This window comes from Schistocerca nitens, chromosome 4, assembly GCF_023898315.1.
Source record: "Schistocerca nitens isolate TAMUIC-IGC-003100 chromosome 4, iqSchNite1.1, whole genome shotgun sequence".
In the NCBI taxonomy this organism is placed as follows: Eukaryota; Metazoa; Arthropoda; class Insecta; order Orthoptera; family Acrididae; genus Schistocerca; species Schistocerca nitens.
The window spans coordinates 413,131,020-413,153,802 of NC_064617.1; the positions used below are offsets into that span (position 1 = coordinate 413,131,020).

Sequence of the window (22,783 nt, forward strand, 5' to 3'; positions counted from 1 at the left end):
GGTATTTCCGCCTGAATTACCTGTGCGTGACGCGGAAGCGGCTCCTTTCCTCTCGCTGCTTCGTTCTCTGTGTCTTCCGCCGGCATTCTCATTTATAGCCATTATTTATTATGAATGCTGCCTGTTGAGACGTGCAGCCACCCGTGTTGGCCCACTTAGCCAAGAAATACAGCCCCATAAACTTTGCATTGCCTTGTCCGGTACGTGATCTCATGAGGTGTGTTTTTTTCATCTGCACTTACTACAAAGAGATTTATTGCAGTGAGAAATTTAATATTTAACTGTGAACTTTTGCTGTTTTTATTTACGTAGTGTATCTGAGTGGACGTGTTTCTTTAATGGCTTCAGACAATGAGCACTAATTTTCAATATAAATTTCCACTCGGCAGCGGAGTGTACACTGCTTCGGACCTCTGCCTTTCGCGGGCAGGTGCGCTACACCGAGTGAGCCATAAATGTACGAAAAAAGACCCGCCGCAAAGCTTTTATAGGCCAATGCCTAATCTCCTATCTTCCAAATTCTCCAACACATCTTTCAGGGTTAGCATTCCCGAAAAAAATTAGGTATTGCGGATAGTTTCCTGAATAAATCCCCCAGACCTTGGCTGAGAGGTGTTTCCAAATGTACTTTCTTCAGGAGTGCTAGTTCCTTTGTGTGAAGTTTGGAAGGGAGGATACTCACCGAAGTAAAGCTGTGAGGGCGTGCTGTGAGTCGTGCTTGGGTATCTCAGTCGGTACAGCACTTGCCGTAGAAAGGTAAAGATCCCAGTTTCGAGACAGTATTTGGCACACTGTTTTTTTCTGCCAGGAAGTTTCAGACCACTAATGTTCTTCATGGCTTATGGCAGTTTGCTTCACTCTTCAATAATATAGACATTCCACAATAAAATGGTGGCGCATAAATGAAAGTTACTGAATAGTACACCCAACCTAATCCCTTTTGACTTATTAGCCCAATTCATTCTTCTCATCATCTTCTCCTTAACGTTTTTGTCTCAATGCACGTTTTTTATTAGTAGTATTTAGGGTGATGAACACTCTTCACATAACATTTATGTTTCTCGTAACGACAGACCAGTGCCCATGTATTTAACTTTACTGGATGATGTAACAAATTAAATGAGACATTGTCTTGATCCTGGATGTTTTAGATCTCACATTTGTTTCACTGAGCTAGTTTGTATTCTAGATACAGCTATTCCATAGTGACGATAATGTGAATTTTGGAAAACATAACCATTTGAAATATTGTTTTGGTTTACTTTAACGTGTATTTTAAAATGAAATAATATGTTTATAAAAGAAAAAAAAGACTAAAATTAAGTTCCCAAAAAGGATTTAAAGAATGCTTGTATTTGAGATGAATGGTTGATGAAAGCAGCAGTGATAATTTCGAATGAACATTGGAAGCATTTGCGTGAACTGATTTAGAGTAGTGAAATAAAATAAAAAAACCCTATGGTTGGACGGGGCCGCAAGTCCAGCGTATGGCAACGGTCTTCAGCAACTTTAAACAACTCGTGCTCCAAAGTAGAAGTACATGTATAGTAGCTCCCGAGAACAGTGTTCTGTTTATTCGAAATCGTTATTCTTTAATGGTGCAAGAAAAATTTGTTTCTGAAAGTACTGCAATGAGTTTATGATCAAAACTTGTGGCTACCAATAGGTATGTTCATTATATAACGTGTTACGATTCAACATTTCTGTACCACGCTTTCTGTCGTAAAGGTAATTCCATAACGCTCGTGCCCAAGATGATGTAGGAATTCAAACCTCAGTGGTAGTGTAATGACCATTCAAAGTCGTTTCCACCTGTGGCCATCAATAAGAACCCATCAACAGCCGGAAAGCAATTTGGCAAATTTATAAGGGTCCATGGCAGAGACTTTGATGAGGCTGTGAATTCGGAACGCCTAAGGACGAGTCGCAGGACGGATGGTCGAGATAGAGAGGGGCCAGGGGACCTTGACTAAATTCCCGGGTTCGATTCCCGGCGGGGTCAGGGATTTTCTCTGCCTCGTGATGGCTGGGTGTTGTGTGCTGTCCTTAGGTTAGTTAGGTTTAAGTAGTTCTAAGTTCTAGGGGACTTACGACCACAGCAGTTGAGTCCCATAGTGCTCAGAGCCATTTTTTGAACCTTGACTAAATCATAGCAAAAGATAGACATGATGATATACTAGGTCATGTTTCCGGTGTTTCTACTTTCTCTCTCCCTCAATAGTTTCGCTCGGTGATATGGTTTGCTGCGTCGATCCGGAAGCTGATTTTGCCATTCTGTTAAAAGCTGGGTTGAGACCTACGGGAAGACAGGAAAGTGCGTCGCAATTGACGTATTTACTACGAGGCGTATTTTTTAAGCAAGTACCGTTTTGAAATTAAAAAAAGACGTGCGAAGGTGCCTCAATAATTTTATTTTTACATTAAATCGTTTACCTTAATCTACTTTTCTACATAATTTCCGTCAATATTGAGGCACTTGTCATAACTTTGTAGCAGTTTTTGAATACCCTCCTCACAGAAGTCTGCCGTCTGACTTGTTTACCACTGCATCACCACTGTTTTGACTTCGTCATCGTCTTGAAGACGTTGACCGCCCAGGTGTTTCTTCAAGTGCAGGGACAGATGGTACTCACTGGGCGTAAGATCGTGGCTGTACGGAGGATGGACTAGAGTTTCCCATCGAAAAGATGTGAAGAGATCTTTGTTCTGATTCGCCACAAGCGGATGGGCACTGTCTTGCAGCACAACGATGCCCTTGTTCAACTTCCATGACTGTTGCTTTGATTCTTGTGTGACGTAGGCCACCCATGTTTCATCGCTCGTAACAATTTGGCTTAAGAAATGATCACCGTCGTTGTGGTAACGCACAAGGAAAGTAAATGCACTGTCTAAACGTTTGGTTTTGTGCACATCCGTCAACATTTTGGATACCCTGAGCACAATCTTTGGTAATTTAAGTTCCCAGTCACAATGCCATACAAAACACTACGAGAAACACTAGGAAAGTCATTCCGAAAGGAGGAAATCGTAAAGCTTCTGTTAGGTCTCGCCTTATTGTCCACTTCCTGCACCAAACTTTCATTAACGACCGAAGGACGCCCACTCCGTTGTTCATTTTGCACATTTGTGCGGCCATCTTTAAATGCTCTCACCCAGTTTCTTACCATTCCATCACTCATTATGTTTCCTCCGTAAACTGCACAAATCTCACGATGAATATCGATCGCTTTTAGGCCTTTAGCACTAAGAAATCTTAAAACAGCCCGTACTTCACAGTCAGCGGGACTCACGATTATCGGAGGCATCTTAAACACTCAGTAATCAACGTAGACAAGGAAGAATCAGACTGTAATGGCTTCAGTGCGTAGATTAAGGTATAGGCTTTCATGTAAAATAAAATTATTGAGATATCTTAGCACGTCTTTTTTTTAATTTCAAAGCTGTACTTACTTTAAAAAACACGCCTCGTACTAAGTTTATAAGGGATACCTTCATTGGAACTTTCGAGCAGCGAATTGCAAAGTTACAAGCGCTGTACCATCTATTCCGGCAGCCCATTTTGTAGATCGAATATTCTCAGTAGATGATTACGATCAGCGAACAGTTGAAAACGTGTTATTCGGAGTTACTTCTGTATTATAGTGGCTAAAGCCCTACGAATCAGTTGGGGAGGAGGTATTTTGAGACGCGTCATTGAAGCTTTGCAATTTACCGGGTGTAAATGACGAAAGCCACATAGTGCTTCGGTGGCTTTTCTTTGCTGATGTCACAGTTTATCGTACGCTTCAACTGTGCAATCCTCTATCGCAGCTAGTTACGGAGGTGGACAATGGTTGCAGGGTGTCGTAGAATTACAAGTGATAATTTCTTTTATTCGTCAAATAGTGTATCTATTTTATAGTCTTGTGCGTTACCAACTTCCGGATGGTTCGCCACTGGAGAGCCCAATTAAGAGATAGGTGTGGAGAATATAAATATTGCACTTAAAACATAATAGATGTAGATATTGTTCCATTAAAGTACTAGGCACTTGACAGAAACTTGCTGCCATGGTGTCCAGCGCAGAGACTTATGATTTTCAACAGTAGACTGGCGAAGCTTCACAGATCCTCAGAGGCCGCCCTCCGTGATGATAGGTCGTCTAGCGTTCATTGAACGAAAGTAGCAGGTTTTTTCTCATTAAGTCAGTACTGTCAGCTACAAATACCATGATGAAATATGTGTACAGGGGCTACAGAGTTATATTTCAGAGCCACCAGGACAACGGCCTATACGAATTCGCGAATTGTTTCTGCTCATGTTACTGACTTCCCTGTTAGTTACGGCTTTAATGTTACATTCCACATCTTTCACAGCTACAGTTGTGCCATCTGCAGAGACCCTATTTGTGTCACCTGTCGTCGTTAGTCAAGTACTGACTCAAATGTTGCGTAGTTATACACAAATTCAAAATTTCGGCTAATGCCGTAAAAATCAGCCATCCATTATGCGTATGAATGATGGGGCTGTTTATGATATTCATAACATTGCAGCCATGATTTTTTGATTGTTATATAAATTTTCTAAATTTGACATACAATGAATCACCATAAAGTAGTGTGTGCGCTTTTTGTGCTGGACTGGGACCTGAACACAGAACCCAACCATTCTCGGACAGTGTCTTATCGCCTGAAAGAAATTTTCGCCACATTACTGTAAATTACCTCTTATTTACTGTACAATTCATGATCCCATCTATATAACCATTCTGAAGTGCAATTTGAAATATCAAAAAGTGCTCGACGTAACTAAATGACATGTCGGTGAAATAACATATATCTGATCAGTCGTCGTATTACAGGATATGGGTACATACATATCTGCAAAATATCTTCTAACAATTTCTGCAGAACGTTATACCAAACGTTCATCGGCTGCTAATCTGAAATCTTGTGTCAACAATACTGAAGTGCCGTGAGGTGTTGCTTCCTTTCGTTACAATTCTCTTTTGAGTTCATTGTATAAATATTCATAAAGCATTATTCTTTATTGCTCTGTTTATTTCTCAATGCTGTATTACTGTCGTGACCATCTACGGACACCGGCTGATGTAGGATAATGTAGAAACGTCTGAGAAACATCTTTTCACAGTTTCTAAAGAACTATACAACAGTTATTCATCATTTCGTAGTGCGTCCCCGATAGCTGAGTGGTCTGCGCGACAGAATATCAATCCTAAAGGGCCCCGGTTTGATTCCCGGCTGGGTTGGAGATTTTCTCTGCTCAGGGACTTGGTGTTGTGTTGTCTTAATCATCATCATTTCATACTCATCGTCGCGCAAGTCGCCGAAGTGGTGTCAAATCGAAAGACTTGCACCCGGCGAACGGTCTACCTGACGGGAGGCCCTAGTCACCCGACGTTTTTTTAACAGTTCGTACTCTGCAAACCTGTACCAACAAGTCTGCTAAACCAAAATAAAACGAACTGAATTAGGATAAGTAGTGGCCCCTACTGAAGCAAGTGACGGACCATTCAAATTAGGGAGAACATGTGATTCAATATTAAAATATAACAGGTCAAATACAGCCAACTAACATGCAACATACTTGCCGCTGACGGTGAAAAGCCCGGTAACTTGCAAATGAGAATGTAGACGTATTTCAAGTCACTGTAGCCTAGAGTGGTTGGGTGCAGTTATCCAACGTCGATCGTCTGTTGGGGCCATTATAAATTTAGCCCACCAATTGCAAGATGAAGAGAAGCGAAATTCAGTGCCCATAAGCAAGAGTGGGAGGAAGGGGAAGTCAGACATTTTGAGTCTGATTGCAGAGCTGATTCTCATTCTCACACTGCTTTCGTATTGCGATAATTCACGTCATTCCTCATTCGGCACCCGGCGTACTGAGCTTCATTCTGATTCTGCAGTCTGTTTTCTACTCAGTTTTCAGACTGATCCTTGTACCCGTCACAACGTTGTCGTTAAGTGGCATGCTCAGTTTCTATTTTGCTTCAGATGGTTTTCTTTATGGTCCAGTGTTGAGGTCCTTGAACATCTGACTGTGTTTCTTCATACGTGATCGCAACATCAAATATAGTTTTGTAACCACCTCTTCAGTCTAACTACTCCAAGTTCAAAGCGCCATATGAGCGGCAGCAGAGATAGCCCAGACAGCAGAGCAGCGCTGACAGCCATTGTGGAATCGCCGACTACATAAGCAAGGCACTACAGAGGATGGTGGGGAGGGGGGGGGGGGGGGAGGGTGGCGGCAAAGTGCAGAATAAGCTGCTCTAAGTAAGTCCTATGACTGTGCAGATACATGGAGACAGAATCCGTTAGCTTTCAGTCATTGCCAAGTGAGTTGTCAGCCTTCCGTAGCATCAACACATTGCACTGCTCATTACCTCACATAGTGCACATCCCATCAATCCTTCAATAACGATAACAAATTCTCAATCGGCTCCTACAAGCCCAGTTAGTGAGTCGTGTTACACCCAGTCAAATGTGCCTTGAAAAATTTTTATTCGTAATTTATACGTCACGATGCAAATGAAGAAATGTAATAGTGGTGAACGCCAATCCCAATTTCAATCGAATTCCAATTGCTTACTCAGTTACTATATTACCCTGTGCCTGTTAGATGTCAGAGTAAACAACAAACATTTTCGTGGGAGGATCCATTAACTACTTTTTTCAGCTATATCGTTTCGCCTCATTCCTTCTCCCCATCCCCTTTCCCCACATCGTCCTAGTTCACAAAAGTCCCGATTCTTCCTTCATTACCCTTTCTGTGTACCTGTTTGGCGCATCTGTTGAATTTTTTATGAGGAAGAAGGAGTCACAGAATAGAAGAGTACTACCTCTACTTTGTAAACTTAACTGCTCCAGCGGTATTCAAACTTAATGCTACTGAAATCAAATGTATTAGATGGACTGTTAATCCTGGCACCTCACATTATCCACACGCCATTGATATTATGTACGATTAATTGGTATGGGATGTCAACCATCGCTATATCTCTCTACACTTTATCTGCCCGAAGAGGTCAAGAGCATATTGTCATTTCGAACTCTAAGAGACAAGGACACAATTGGGGAAGTGGAACTATGACGTCAAACTGAAGTACTAATATATCGGTAAATGTACCACAAAATTTACCAACCAACTTCTGGCAAGCTAGAAGAGTGTTTCCTTTTGGCGTAGTGGCGTGAATCGCTTCCTATACGTAGTCTGCACTAACATGGGTTCCATGTGTTTTGGAGATCATCCAAAACGACATATTCTGAACATATGTTTGCAGTAGGTCTGGATGGCAATTCCTCCACACTGAAGAGGTTTCTCCCGATGTCTCGACAACAGTGCTGAAGGTAGGTACACAAATATAAATCATATCCTATAAAAGAGATGGGAGTCGGAGTACATGAGGCAAAAGCAGTAGCTCAGAAGGAACTGAGGGAGTGCAGTACACCATCTCCTACGTCAGTCAGTGTGAACACTAACACATTGGAATGTATACCAATCGCAAATGCGGAGAAATGAATGCACTTTAAAGGAGAAGAACGGAAATGTGTAAGGTTTCCCCTACGACTGTATGATTCTGTCACCTACATCAAAACAATAGGGTTATCAGTTGAATGGACAGTGTTTCGAAAGATGGTTATAAAATGTACATCAATCAAGAGTAGTGTAAATGACGTCATTATTACCTTTCGGCTTTAAAATTATCTTTTTGTATAACCCACTCTTGTAATTTCGGCCCTATGGCCATTAACAATTGGAATTATTGTGCTTTAGCACACACGAAAATCAAAAATATTATTTAACATACGTGCATGGCATTGTCACATCGGTAAGTTGGCTCTAACAGCCTGGTCGGCCTGGTGTGGCCGAGCGGTTCTAGGCGCTTCAGTCTGAAACTGCACGACCGCAACGGTCGGAGGTTCGAATCCTGCATCGGGCATGGATGTTTGTGATGTCCTTAGGTTAGTTAGGTTTAAGTAGTTCTAAGTTCTAGGGGACTGATGACCTCAGATGTTAAGTCCCATAGTGCTCAGAGGCACAGTTACAAGTAGTACGGGCGCAACCGACGACTTACTTGATAACGACGACCGGCAGGAAAATGTTGCTGACGATGAGAGAGGCGTAGATGGTGGCCAGCGAGGCGGTGCCCAGACCGGCGTCGGCGTTGACGGAGCTCTGCAGGTTGCCGGCGCCCTGGAAGGCGGTGAAGTGCAGCATGAAGGCCAGGCTCAGCAGCACCACGTTGCGCGAGATGCGGCGCCGCTCGCACGACGCCGGCACCGCAGGAGCTGCCACTGGCTTCTCGTTGGCAGCCACCATTGTTGGCTTCTTCTACCTACCAAAAAATACGAACTGTAACAGTAAATTTCTGCAATGTTGATTTCTATTGTTATTTTTATGGTCTGACTGCTTTGGTGCAACTCTCCATCCTAATCTATCCAGAGCAAGCCTCTTCATCTCCGAATAACTAAGGCCACCTACATCCTTTTGAAACTGCTTCCTGTAATCATCCCTTGGTCTCCCTATAAACTTTTTATCCCCCACATTTCGTTGCAATTGGTCATCCCCTGATGTCTCAGAATTTGTCCTACCAACCAATCCCTACTTTTAATCAAACTGTGTCACAAATTTCTTTTCTCCCCAATTCTATTCATCAGTTTCTAATTCGTTAAATAACCTACCAATTTAATCCTAAGCATTCTTCTACAGTACCACCTGTCAAAAGCTTCTAATTTCTTCTTGTATCTACTGTTTATCAACTACGTTTTACTTAAAAAAATGGTTTAAATGGCTCTGAGCACTATGGGACTTAACATCTGAGGTCATCAGTCCCCTAGAACATAGAACTACTTAAACCTAACTAACCTAAGGACATCACACACATCCATGCCCGAGGCAGGATTCGAACCTGCGACCGTAGTGGTTTCACTTCAATTCAAGGCGATACTCCAGACAAACATCATCGAAAAAGACTTTCTGCCACTTCAATCTGTATTCGATGGTAGCAAATCTCTCTTCTTCAAATTCACTTTTCTTGCTACTGCCTCTCTACATTTTATATCCTCACTTCTTCGGCAAGGTGCAAATTTCATGACACAAGTTCCTCAGCGTCCTCTAATTTAATTGGACTACATTCCATTACCCTTGTTTTCCTTTTGTTGGTGTTAATCTTATATCCTCTTTTGAAGACACTGACCATTCCTTTCAGCTGTTCTTCTATGTCATTTGCTGTCTCTGACAAAATTACAGTGTCATCGGTCAAATTCAGACTTAATGTTTTTCCTCCCTGCACATTATTTCCTCCCACAAATTTCTGTTACTGCTTACTCACTGTCAATATTGAACAACATCAGGGATGGGCTACAATCCTATCTCATTTCCCTCTCATGCCCCTCGATGTTTACAATTGCAGTCTGATTTCTGTACAAGTTGCACAAAATATTTCGTTCCCTCTATTTTATCCTTGCGACCTTCAAAACAACGAAGAGTATATTCCGGACGACACTGTCAAAAGCTTTCTCCAAATCTGTAACTCTTAAAGACGTAGCTTTTCCTTTCCTTAAACTGTCTTGTAAGATAAATCGTAGGTTCAGCATTGCCTCATGTGTTTCTACATTTCTCTGGAATCCAAACTAATCTTCTCCGCGATCTGCCTCTACCAGTTTTTCCATTCTCCTGTAAATAGTTCGTGTTAGTATTTCGTAGCCATGACTAATTAAACTGAGATTTCGATAATATTCACACCTGTAAGCGCCTGTTTTCCTTGGAACTGTAATTATTACATTCTTCTCGCCTTACGAGGCTATTTCTCCTGTCTCATACGGCACATGATGAGTACCAGGAGTAATAGTTTTCTTGTGGCTGATTCAAGGATATCAGTGGTTCTGAGAGAATGTCGCCTACTCCAGGGGCCTTGTTTCGATTTAGGTATTTAAGCGCTCTGTCAAATTCTTCTCGGAGTATTATACCTACTATCTCATCTTCGTCTAAGTCCTCTTCTCTTTCTCTAACGCAATTTTGAAGTACATTTCATCTTGTATAGCCTTTCTGTATACTTCTACCAACTTTCAGCTTTCCATTCTTTGCTTAGTACTGGTTTTCCAAATGACTCTTGATATTCACGCCACTGCTTTACCTCTTCCAAATGTCTAATTTTTCCTGTAGGTGGTATTTATCTTCCCCCTAGTTTCCATATCGCTGTCCTCTAGCCATTCGTCCATAGCTATGTTATATTTCCTGCTAGTCTGATTCTATAAACGTTTGTATTTCCTTTAACCTGCTTCAACTGCGCTGGTAAAACATTGTATTTTAGCCTTTGAGAATTTCATAGGTTACTTAATATCGTATTCAGACAATACTGTGCGTAATGGCGTTCAGTCGGGCACAGTCATCAGTCACCGAACAGGGAAAATTGGTCACCTGGCCACTTTGTCCGATATTTTTTGTGATGTATTTACTTTGTTTCACGACAGGTGATTTGATAATGAAACGACAGTATTCCACAAAAAAGTATACTAAGCCATTAGTGTATTAACATCTTGGTGAAAAGCTACGTTCTCTTATTACAACTGTACTATTCAAATGGTATCAACCTTTTTATGAAAATCACTACCACAGTAATTGGATTCCCAAAGTATCAGACAGGTATTGGACGCTGTAATAAAAGAAAATATGTTGATGAAAATGAAGTTGTGCATAAAGAAAAAGAGACTGATAATGTCATTAATGTAAGCCCTCTTCTCACTGATCTAAATGAGATGTCTGTTGACGTGTTTTCATCAAGAGGCAGACTGATTCATGAGGAAGGATTACGTATATAATTTACTACCGCCAGGCTAGACACGTCATTCTGTCGTACATGCTTACTACTAACCTCGCGAGGCCGCTAGTATAAAATAACAAAGAACTATCATCAACTTGAAGGTTGACTGGAAAACCATAGTGCTTCATTAGGCATGGCCCTGTTGAGAGGTGTGTGCCCTCGCCTTATCATGCATTTTGAACTGAATTACTCATTCAATTGTAGTGAGTCTTAGAGTTTACCATGGATTACAATCCACGTTGCAGATCGGTATTTTTCACATATAGAAACATTGCCAGGGGTGAAGAAAGCTTTTTCCGAGCACGCACTTCCTTAAGAGAGAAGGGCATTGACGGTATATAAACTGACGGCGAATAAACTAGGTCTGTGATAAACCATCACAGAAAGATTTCGGACGGTGTTAAATCTGGCGAATGGGGTGGTCAGGAGCGATGGTTGTTATCTGCTGTTGCAGCACGTCCAATCCAGCATTGGTGAAAAACATCATTAGGAAGCTCTCGTACATTCCTGTGAAATTGGGGCAGAGCACAGTCCAGTTGCAAAAAGTAATAACCGTAACTAATGCTCAGCTGAGGTAACAACTAGGTCTAGAAATGAGTTAACGGTTACCAGTTGTAGTTCGAAGAAAAACGGGCCGTGCACTTTCTCGCGTGGCACAGCACAGGAAACGTTCAGTTTTCGAGGGTCACACTGATGCTCCATCAGCTTATGGGGTTTCTCACTTCCCCTGGTATGCACATTGTGTATGTTCACCTTGCCTCATACATGGAAAGTGCCTTCATCGCAGAAGATGAGGCTTCTCACAAAATCAGAATTCTTCAAATTTAACTGCAGTACTTCGCAAAAGTCACTGCTTTTGACATTGTCTGCTGGTGTAAGAGTAAACTAATCGCACTTTATACAATTTAAAACATCAGCCGCTTACGCACAATCTTCCGCAACGTAATCTTAATATTAACAATTCTCTGCTTACTTTAGCAAGTGGCCTGCTAGGACACACTTCTGACGTTTGCGTTCGACACACTTGCTCGACCAGAACTCTTGTCCTTACAAAGGCTTCCGGTTTCCACCTACATATGTCATTCTTGTGTGATGGGTCTTTCCTAAACAGTAAAAAAATCACACTGCAGTATAACCACGGATCTGGACGCCTAACGGAACACACACAAATCCTTATCTTGTTGCGATGCCATGTTGGAAAGATGATAACGAACTGTAGGTAGCTCATCAAAACCTTGGACAGTTTCCGCTGCTCATGCCGTAATGTTTTTCCGTATAAAGCAATAAATCGATTTATTATCAATTTGTAAAACTGCACCTTCCACTTATAAATAGCTTGTATTTTGCAAAAAATGGCTCAAATGGCTCTAAGCACTATGGGACTTAACATCTGAGCTCGTCAGTCCCTCAGACTCAGAACTACTTAAACCTAACAAACCTAAGGACATCACACACATCCATGCCCGAGGCAGGATTCGAACCAGTTACCGTAGCAGCAGCGCGGCCCGGACTGAAGCACCTAGAACCGCTCGGCCATTGTATTTTGCATTTCACAGAAATGCTGGCAAAACTTGAGCCTTTTTTAAAACATTTGCACTGCTTCGTAATCGAAACGAGATCGCCCATGTGTCGGGAAAGTATTTATCCACAGAACCACATGGCCCATAGGTAAATAGTCTTAATTGTGGTGAATTAAAGGCGCTCGGAAAACTTCCAAGTCGATTTTTTCGAGAATGTTTGAAAGCTGCTTCAGTATGCTCTGAGGAATTGATATTTCTGTTTGTGAACTTCACCTGCCAGAAATATAAAAAAATTATAAAAGTTCAATTACTGTATGGGTTTCTTGTCAGCGCGCATTTCAAGCGACAGTCTTGAGTCTACAGCAGTTGGCCACTGTCACCAATAAACCTGTTGCTAATAAACAGAGGTTTTGGAACTAGGTGTTAAATCAACTGAGGCGGCTAATAAACAGAAGGAGAGTACGTGATTAATTAACTGGAACGCCACAGTCCGCGTTCGCTTTCCAGCCTCAGTCCAACAAGGGAGATTCCTATTACAACAGGGACCTCATAAATTTACCTATTGTACGCATCCATCCTCGGCAGTTTGGGTTACTCACGAAGCCGGCGTGGTATGTAGTAAATACCATGGACACACACATGGTTCACATGGCTCTGAACACTATGGGACTTAACATCTGAGGTCATCAGTCCCCTAGAACTGGCAACTACTTAAACCTAACTAACCTAAGGACATCACACACATCCATGCCCGAGGCAGGATTCGAACCTGCGACCGTAATGGTCGCGCGATTCCAGACTGAAGCGCCTAGAACCGCTCGGCCACACCGGCCGGCTATACCATGGACAGTAAGGGTGTCAACATGTTATTGTTCTTTTTTGTGTGCGTCTGGCCTTAGTCATTTCGATATTATTGTTATCTCCTTGGATACGTGGTCCGTCTATTTCTTTACAGCACTGTCAAACGATTTGTCTTAGCACATGTTCTCTTCTAGTGAATATACAGGGTGAGTCACCTAATGTTACCGCTGGATATGTTTCGTAAACCACATCAAATACTGACGAACCGATTCCACAGACAGAACGTGAGGAGAGGGGCTAGTGTAATTGTTTAACACAAACCATAGAAAAATGCACGGAAGTATGCTTTTTAACACAAACCTACGTTTTTGTAAATGGAACCCCGTTAGTTTTGTTACCACATCTGAAAATATAAACAAATACGTAATCAGTGCCGTTTGTTGCATTGTAAAATGTTAATTACATCCGGAGATATTGTAACCTAAAGTTGACGCTTCAAACCTCCGACGTTCAGTTGCGTGTTGTAAGAAACACGGGCCACGGTCGGCGAGCAGCATCTGCAGGGACATGTTTATGATGACGACCGTGTTTACGAGTGTGGCTGTAGTGCACTGTTGTGGTTTGGTCTAGCTGTCGCAGTTTCCGCATGCAGCGCTTACTGCTATTGTTATTCTGCATTCGTCTCCGCACGCAGACCAACTGTAGTACACCGTGTTACCAGACGTCTGTGATACTGTAGTGTTGTAGGAACTGTGACCATGGTGCATTCGAACTCTGAAAAGGCGGAGATGATACTCATCTATGGCGAGTATCGACGAAATGCAGCTGAAGCCTGCAGGGTGTATGCAGAACGGTACCCGGACAGAGAGCATCCAACGTGCCGCACATTGGAAAACATCTACCGCCAACTGTATGCAACAGGTATGGTCGTAGCACGCAAACGGATCCGTAACAGGCCCGTCACAGGAGAATCGGGTGCAGTTGGTGTGTTAGCTGCTGTTGCCATGAACCCACACATGAGTACACGGGACATTGCGAGAGCCGGTGGACTGAGTCAAAGTAGTGTCATGCGCATACTGCATCGTCACCGCTTTCACCCGTTTCATGTGTCGCTACATCAGCAATTACATGGTGATGACTTTAATCATCGAGTGCAGTTCTGTCAATGGGCATTAACAGAGAATGCGTTGCAGTTCTACCTGTTTACCGATGAAGCGGGTTTCACAAACCACGGGGCAGTGAATCTACGGAACATGCATTACTGGTCCGTGGGCAATCCTCGCTGGCTCAGACAGGAAGAGCGACAGCGACCGTGGACTGTAAATGTATGGTGCGGAATCATTGGCGACCACCTCATTGGTCCTCACTTCATTGCAGGGGCCCAAACAGCTGCAACATACATCGCGTTTCTACAGAATGATCTGCCAACGTTGCTCGAAAATGTCCCACTGGAAACGCGTCGACGTATGTGGTATCAGCATGATGGTGCACCTGCACATTCCGCAATTAACACTAGGCTGACCCTTGACAGGATGTTCGACGGGCGTTTCATAGGACGTGGAGGACGCATAAATTGGCCAGCCCGTTCTCCTGATCTTACACCTCTGGACTTCTTTCTGTGGGGTACGTCAATGGAGAATTTGTACCGTGATGTGCCTACAAAAATGGCTCTGAGCACTATGGGACTTAACATCTGTGGTCATCAGTCCCATAGAACTTTGAACTACTTAAACCTAACTAACCTAAGGACATCACACACATCCATGCCCGAGGCAGGATTCGAACCTGCGACCGTAGCGGTCACGCGGTTCCAGACTGAAGCGCCTAGAACCGCACGGCCACAACGGCCGGCGATATGCCTACAACCCCAGAGGATATGAAACAACGTATTCTGGCAGCCTGCGGCGACATTACACCAGATGTACTGCGGCGTGTACGACATTCATTACGCCAGAGATTGCAATTGTGTGCAGAAAATGATGGCCACCACATTGAACATCTATTGGCCTGACACGTCGGGACACACTCTATTCCACTCTGTAATTGAAAACAGAAACCACGTGTGCGCGTGTACCTCGCCCCTCATGGTAATGTACATGTGCGTCAGTGAAAAAGACCAATAAAAAGGTGTTAGCATGTGGACGTAATGTGCTGTTCCAGTCTCTTCTGTACCTAAGGTCCATCACCGTTCCCTTTGGATCCCTACGTAATTCGGTGCTCTCCGATACACACGATCGAACAGCGGAGGAGTGGTACTCAAGCGTCAACTTTAGGTTACAATATCTCCGGATGTAATTTCATTTTACAATGCAACGAACGGCACTGATTACGTATTTGTTTATATGGTCAGATGTGCTAACAAAACTAACAGGGTTCCATTTCAAAAAACTTAGGTTTGTGTTAAAAAAAACTTCCGTGCATTTTTTTATGATTTGTATTAACCAGTTACGCTAGCCCCTCTCCCCACGTTCGGTCTGTGGAATCGATTCGTCAGTATTTGATGTGGTTTACAAAATATATCCGGCGGTAATGTTAGGTGACTCACCCTGTATATCATAAATTTATTTGCTCCCCAGTTACTAGTTAGTACATTTTCGTTAATTTTACGATCTATCCACGTATCTTCAGTACTATTCTATAGAGCAGCAGTTCAGAAATTTCTGCACTTCTTGTCGTTCATGTTTCAATTTCATGTAGGCTCTAATCAAATCAAAAAATCAAACTATCTCGCAAAAATCCTGCTAACACTGGAATTTATTGTAACTGATTTTTCAGTTTATGTACAAATATTCTTCGTAGATCTATGTTTCATATAATTTTTACTTTTGTATCGTCAGTTATTCTGTAGCCCAGGTAGAAGAACTGATATAAAAACGTTGGTATAAAACAGTCACAATTTAATTCCTCCGTTCTCGTTTGATTTAATTCTCCAATATGTTACCGTTCTGTTGCTGTTTGCGAGATAACTCCTGCTGTATCTGATAGAAGTACTGTGTCATGTCGCAGCCTTAAAGGTTTTCATTCTTCTACTTTAAATATCTTTTATTTTCCGAATTTCTTCTTATTTACATTTCCAGTTGTCCTATGTGCATATTGAATAACGTAGGGAGTGGGCTACAGTACTAATTTTCATACTGTTCTCGGGACAACGAAGAAAGCACTTCACCGTGGATACCTATTGCGAACAAATAATCGGAATGGGATATTAAGTACATGTTACTGCGAAGCACGCAAGAAGGTGAATTTCCAACACTACGACGAAGACAGCAGTTTGGTGTCTTGCATGAAATGAGTGGGCAAAAATTCTTTCACAGTTACCGGCACTTTATGATACGCTCATTGTTCTACGGGACCATGATCATAAAAACGGAATCGAGCTACGACGTAACCAACAGGTGGGCAAGTCGGTGAGAAACTATTGCATTCTACAAGATCTTTAAATTTAATACTGCTTTTCTACTAGCTGCATTCTCAACACAGCTTGAAGACAGTATCCACATATGCATGTGAATGTACCTACGAATTTATGTCACTGTATGACATAGATCAGGCGATATGACTTCGTAAACTACCGCGTCTTGCATGACCTTTAAATTTACTACTTATTTTCTACTGGTTGTATTCTCAAGACGTTTTGAACAGTATACACTCGTGCAGCTAAATGTACCAACAAATTTGTATCACAGTATGACAGATCAGGTGATATGACTTATAAACATTCAGACGCGTGAAAAATTGTCGCGTTATGCTTTAATATTTAATACATTTATTCATTACTACTAAGACATTCATACAGTCGAGTCAAATTAAATAAATCCCTGACAGCTGGCAATTCTTTAGACAGCTTTCAAAAAATGGCTCTAAGCACTATGGGACTTAACTTCTGAGGTAACCAGTCCCCTAGAACTTAGAACTACGTAAACCTAACTAACCTAAGGACATGACACACATCCATGACCGAGGCAGGATTCGAACCTGCGACCGTAGCGGTTGCGCGATTCCAGACTGTAGCGCCTAGAACCGCTCGGCCATCCCGGCAGGCAGACAGCTTTCAACTGGGAAGTGCAAACGGCTGTAGGCGAAAACAGTACCCGTCTACAAAGCTATGAAAAGGCTTTGCCCGTTGTATACACGTGAAGCAGCTACGCCAAGTGTACAGAAACTGTCCACGATTATGTTTCTTAAAATGGGTACTGTACTTATGCATTTGGCATTATGCATATTTCTTTGTACGACTGTTTCATAATTTCAATGGGGTTTTCACGAATACATGCAAATGAATTTTTTTCTACTGCACTGCAAATAAAGTTCAGTTTTTGTTTTAGTTTCCTATAGAAAATTGGCATAATGTATAGCCGTGAAATGTCAGCTAGTTATCTCTAATTTGAAAGGTGTTGCTGCCTGATCCTACATTGATATGCAAAGCTGTTGGCCATAGCTTTGCGTATGTCTTTCTGTTGGATGACAGCAGTAAACAGCGCGTAAATCAAGGTAAGCGGCGGCTATGCACGTGATTTGCCAGTTTCTTTACTTGTAGGTGTGTCTACAGGTATGCATTAGAGTCTTGGGGTATACTGGCACAAAACTAAGTTAAAGTGTGACATTGTAATCCACGTCACTGGAATAATCTATGTATAGGCCACGTCATTTAACATAATTGTTTATTGTGAAAACTAAATAAGATACACTAATAGCATGATATAAATGTTTTGCTCTCTCAAGGTATGTATGACATATTTTTAGATTATCCCCATAACCAAAATTTAATTTTTTTTGCCACTTTCATTAGGCACTGTGCAGTTAATTTTTAGGGCTGTGTGTCATGTGGCCCTGCCTTAGGCGCGTTTGAACAATCCCACCACCTCCTATGATGGGTGCTGTCTGTCAGTCTGATGCTCCCTGACAACATTTTCTGACAACATTTTACGCGACCACATTCACGCAGAGGCCTTCGAGGGTGGGGTGAGGGGGTGGGGGGGAGGGAGGCAGTATTCTCTCACTGGACGTGCTTCAGTACAGAACTAGGTTGTAGTCTTGGCCGTCACACGTGGTCGCGATCGAGCTTTCCTGTATCGTTGTATTGATTTCGTGTGTTCCACTGTAATTTTAGGGTGAGTCGCCTATCACTGACGTATGGTACCAGAACTCTTGTTGGGCATTTCGAGTGTTTTTAAAGATGTGAGGCCATTGTGATCTTTGTATGAACATGTTGTACGATTGTTGGTGTTATTTATGTTATGAACGTCTCCATAGTTATTTAACTGAGCTCGTGCAGTGCAAAGGAACAATGGACATGTGGTTGTTGTCACTGCCCCCTTCTCTGAGTGGCGGTCCTTACATTTCTTCTGAAATATCCTACACCAAGAATTACACTCACTTGGTGGCGCTTGAGCAGCCTAAGGCTCATTTTACTGTTACTGCGCATTTGATTTTAAGTTATGGCTAGTGCCTATTTAGTTTTACGGGGCTAGGTCCTCACCTTGAACTGATGCCTAGTTATGTTACGACTAGTGCCTGTCAAGGAGACATAGTTTGTTATAAGGGCCTAATGCCATTGTCTGAAGTGGCTCAAAGCTAATTGAGGTACTAATTCGGAGTCCACTAGTTCAAGTTAGCTAATTTTGTGTACTACTTTGGATCACTAACTGGTCATGTGGAGAAACATTAGCTATGATACTGTTTGAAGGTAAATGTTCGTTTGTGTCCATTCTGTGTGTTTCTTTTAATGTACGGAAATTTCTGTGACTATCACAAACGGACTTCCGGTTCACTTTAATGGCAGTGCTTAATGCAATGCTCCATAATAAATGTGAAGTCAGAACTTGTTCAGGTTTCCGCATTATTATGTCAGTACTTAAGTAACTTTTTTCTCTTTCACTTAGTTTTCTTTTTTAATATCATTAAACAGTGGTGTTGTACCTCGCAGTGTGACGTAGTCATGTATTGAGTTCTTTGTTACAGAGCAAGGTAGTTCCGCTTTCTCTACGTCTTGCTACTGCAGCAGATGATTGGGGGGCGTAGCATCATTGCTGCTCAAGCCACTTCAGTAATTCCTTGCATCCAGCACCTGGGTCAAGGAAAGGACATCGGGTGTCTGGATGGAAAAAAAGAAGAGGAAAAAAGAAAAACTTTCAGGCTGGTTTCTTTCCGTATGACAGGTATTGTAAGGCTCGATATGCCCTGACATCCATTTTTTTAACATTCAAGTGAAACAGCATAAGGTACAACTTCTATTACTGTAGCTTGTAGTACAGGCGTAAGTAAATGCTCCCCACCTAAGCTCAGTAAATAGATGATCGTCAATGGCCAAGCAGTAGGTTTTGATATTAAAATCAAAGTCGACTGATAATTGTTATTTGGCGGATCAATTTCTGCATCTATACTCCGGACCCTTGTTACCGTGTATCACAGAGGGTACTGTTTGTATTACTATCATTTGGCCTTCCTGTTCCATTCACGAACGGTGTGTCCTCTAGTTTCTATAATTTTCTCATTGTTGATATTTCTGTGAACATATGTGGAAAAAAGTAACATGTGGTCCGACTCTTCGTGGGAATTACGCTCTAGAAGTGTTGACAATAGAACTCTCCGTGATGCGCAACACGCCTGTTGTAGCGTCTGCAGCTGTTTGAAAAGCACTCTTCCGCTTACTAAGTGATCCAGTGACAAAACCGGCCATTCATCGTTGGATCCTTTCGACTTCCTCTGTTAATATAATTAGTTAAGTGTCTTATACTGACTGATGCTCAATATTCCAGGATAAATGAACGTAATTTTGTTGCGTGGTTAATATTCATCAGCTCCTGTATCAACCGAGTATCAGACCAGATTTGGGATTGGATTTAAGATTTGCTTATAGATAGAAGTTGAAACGTCTGTCTAATGGAATAAAATCGACAGACATAAAGGTAATTTTCGGTGCAGCCGAAGGCAGTGTGACACGACCGTTACAGTTTACAACGTATACAAATGACCTAGCAAAAGGCGTCGTAAGCTCTTTAAAACTGTTCGCAGGTGATGCGGTTATCTATAAGAATGTAGCAATGATAGCAGAAGGTATCCACTTGCAGAATAATGTACAGACACTTGATGAATGGTGCGGGAACTGGGAGCTGATCCTGAACGTCAATAAATGTAACATACTGAGCATATGTAGGAAACGAAGTCCACTACTTGCACAGCAACACTACTGATGACAAAATTCTGGAAACAGTATCTACTATGAAACATCTAGGAGTAACCATCCTGAGCGACCGTAAGTGGAATGACCACATAAAACAAATAATAGGGAAAACAGGTGCCAGACTGATATACATAGGAAGAATCTTAAGGAAATGTAGCTTAGCCAGGAAAGAATTGGCTTTCAAGGTCCTTGTTCGACGGATTCTTGAGTACTGTTCATCAGTCTGGGACCCTTACCTGATAAAGCGGGAAGAGCGCGGCGTTTCGTCACGGGGTCTTTTGATCGAGGCGAGGATGTTAAAGAGATGCTCAACAAACTCTAGTGGCTGACGCTACAACAGTAGCGTTGTGTAAAACGGAAAGGTTCACTATGGAAATTTCGAGGGACGTCTTTCCTGGAAAAGTCGAAAGACCTATTACTTCTGCCTAAACACTTCTCGAAAAATAACCATGACGAGAAAATTCGAGAAATTAGAGCTACATCAGAGGCTTACTGACCAAGATACCAGAAGTATCCTCCACCACACGCCAACAGGTGTGACGCTGACTACTGGTGTAGATGCAGAACCGGTGTACCGGAGGATTTTTTTTTAAGAAAATATTATACGTCTTTTTAACTTTATTATAAAGCTCTTGAAGTCGACTACAGGTATACAAGGGTTTTTGATTTTGTCATTGAAACTTTTCGCAAAAGTACCCGAAAATTGGGCTAAAATTAAAAGACACGGTAAACAGAATCGGATATTGCAGTGTAAAAAGTGCCAATCAGGACTTTAGACTGTGTATTTGTCTGCAATGGATGTATAGTTCGTCGACAGCACATTTCTGCTTTCGCGCAAACGTGTACTACTTGTGGCTGGAGAATGCTGTGAGAACAATATGGCCCTACGGGAATATACATCCTGAACACTTGTGTCCGACGTATCAAGCATTCGACGGATTATCAAGACTCTGGTGCGAACAAGAAGCTTGAACGTCAGAGGACGAGGACACAGCACACGAAGAGTATGTTTGACTATGATGCCTATCAGTACGCGTGTTGGCAACAACACGTGTAGCTACGAAATGGGGGATCAGCGAGACGAGTGTCGTGCAACTTCTGTCGATTTAAGGTCCACTCATTTCATCTCTCACTGTTTCAGACATGAGATGGAGCTGATTTCGGAAAAAGAACAGTTTTATTGGTTTACTCTGCAAGTTCTGAGCGACAATGTTTTTGAACGTGTGCTACACACCATGAAGACACGTCCAGCTACCACAATTATGTTAAGTCGCATAACATGGAACACGGACGAGAAGAATAAATACACTTTCTTCGTCAGGGACAACAGCAACGACCGTGGTATGTGAACGTGAAAAGCGGCATTGTAGGTAATTTGATAGGAGGACATTACTTCGCCGGCCGGGATGGCCGTGCGGTTCTAGGCGCTTCTGTCTGGAACCGCGTGCCCGCTACGGTCGCAGGTTCCTCGGGCATGGATGTGTGTAATGTCCTTAGGTTAGTTAGGTTTAAGTAGTTCTAAGTTCTAGGGGACTGATGACCACGGATGTTAAGTCCCATAGTGCTCAGAGCCATTTGAACCAAGGACATTACTTCATCCCAGGCGTATTAAAGGAAATACATATGCATAGGTTCTTGCTCCCCACACTAGGAAAATCTAGAGGAGTCAAATTGGGGATCATGGCAGGCCTTTTTGCTTTAGTATACCAACCTACTGAACTGTAAAGAAATTTTTAACTTAACGTTTACGTCTTAACATGGGACAGCCATCATACTGGTGCCACATAAAATGTCGCTTCTCCAGAAGTATCTCTTTCAGAACGCGTATTTATGCTTTCCCATTTAACACGTTTGGTATGACGTAAGGGTCTTCACAGAAATTTATTATGATTCCCTGTTTTAAGTAGGAGGAAGATTATGATTTAACGTCCTTCGAGATCGTGGTAATTAGAGACGGTACACCATACTTTGTGCTCCATGGTAGTTGCTGTTGCTCCTGACAAAGAAAGTGGGCAGTTATTTTGCTAGTTACTGTTGCTGGTAAACATTGCTTCATAGATAAAGAAAATGTTTTTTGAAAATTTGGTATTACCTCTTAGGAGTTGCAGAGCAAACGGATAAAATTTCGACCGCGTCAAGACTTCTTTTTCGATCCATTGAGTTCTGAATTGTTATTATATTTTGCATGTCATATGGAAACGAAAAGAACAACTCGTGCGTCCCATGGACGCTTAACATGTCATATAAAGGTCTTCAGAAACATGAAAGTTATCACGAAAGATCTGAGACATAAAAATTGGCACTATAGGATTGATTGTTGGTGTCAATGATAAGGAAATCTTCGTACAGAGATATTAACATAATTTCCAACTAGTGTAGTGAGTGGTGGCTCTCTGTAAATGAGTATAAACTTAAGAAAATGCTTACATCAAATAGAAATTAGCCCTGCAGTTTCCC

The 22,783-nt window shown here is 42.1% G+C and overlaps 1 protein-coding gene across 1 annotated transcript in view; it reads right to left on the reverse strand.

Moving 5' to 3' along the window:
- LOC126252847 (UNC93-like protein) overlaps window positions 1-22,783 on the reverse strand; it is a 432,164-nt gene that overhangs the window by 319,488 nt on the left and 89,893 nt on the right. The window contains exon 2 of the mRNA XM_049953795.1: window positions 8,075-8,335. Coding sequence (XP_049809752.1) covers window positions 8,075-8,319 — 245 coding nt within the window. The 5' untranslated portion in view covers window positions 8,320-8,335. The remainder of the gene's footprint in view (window positions 1-8,074; window positions 8,336-22,783) is intronic.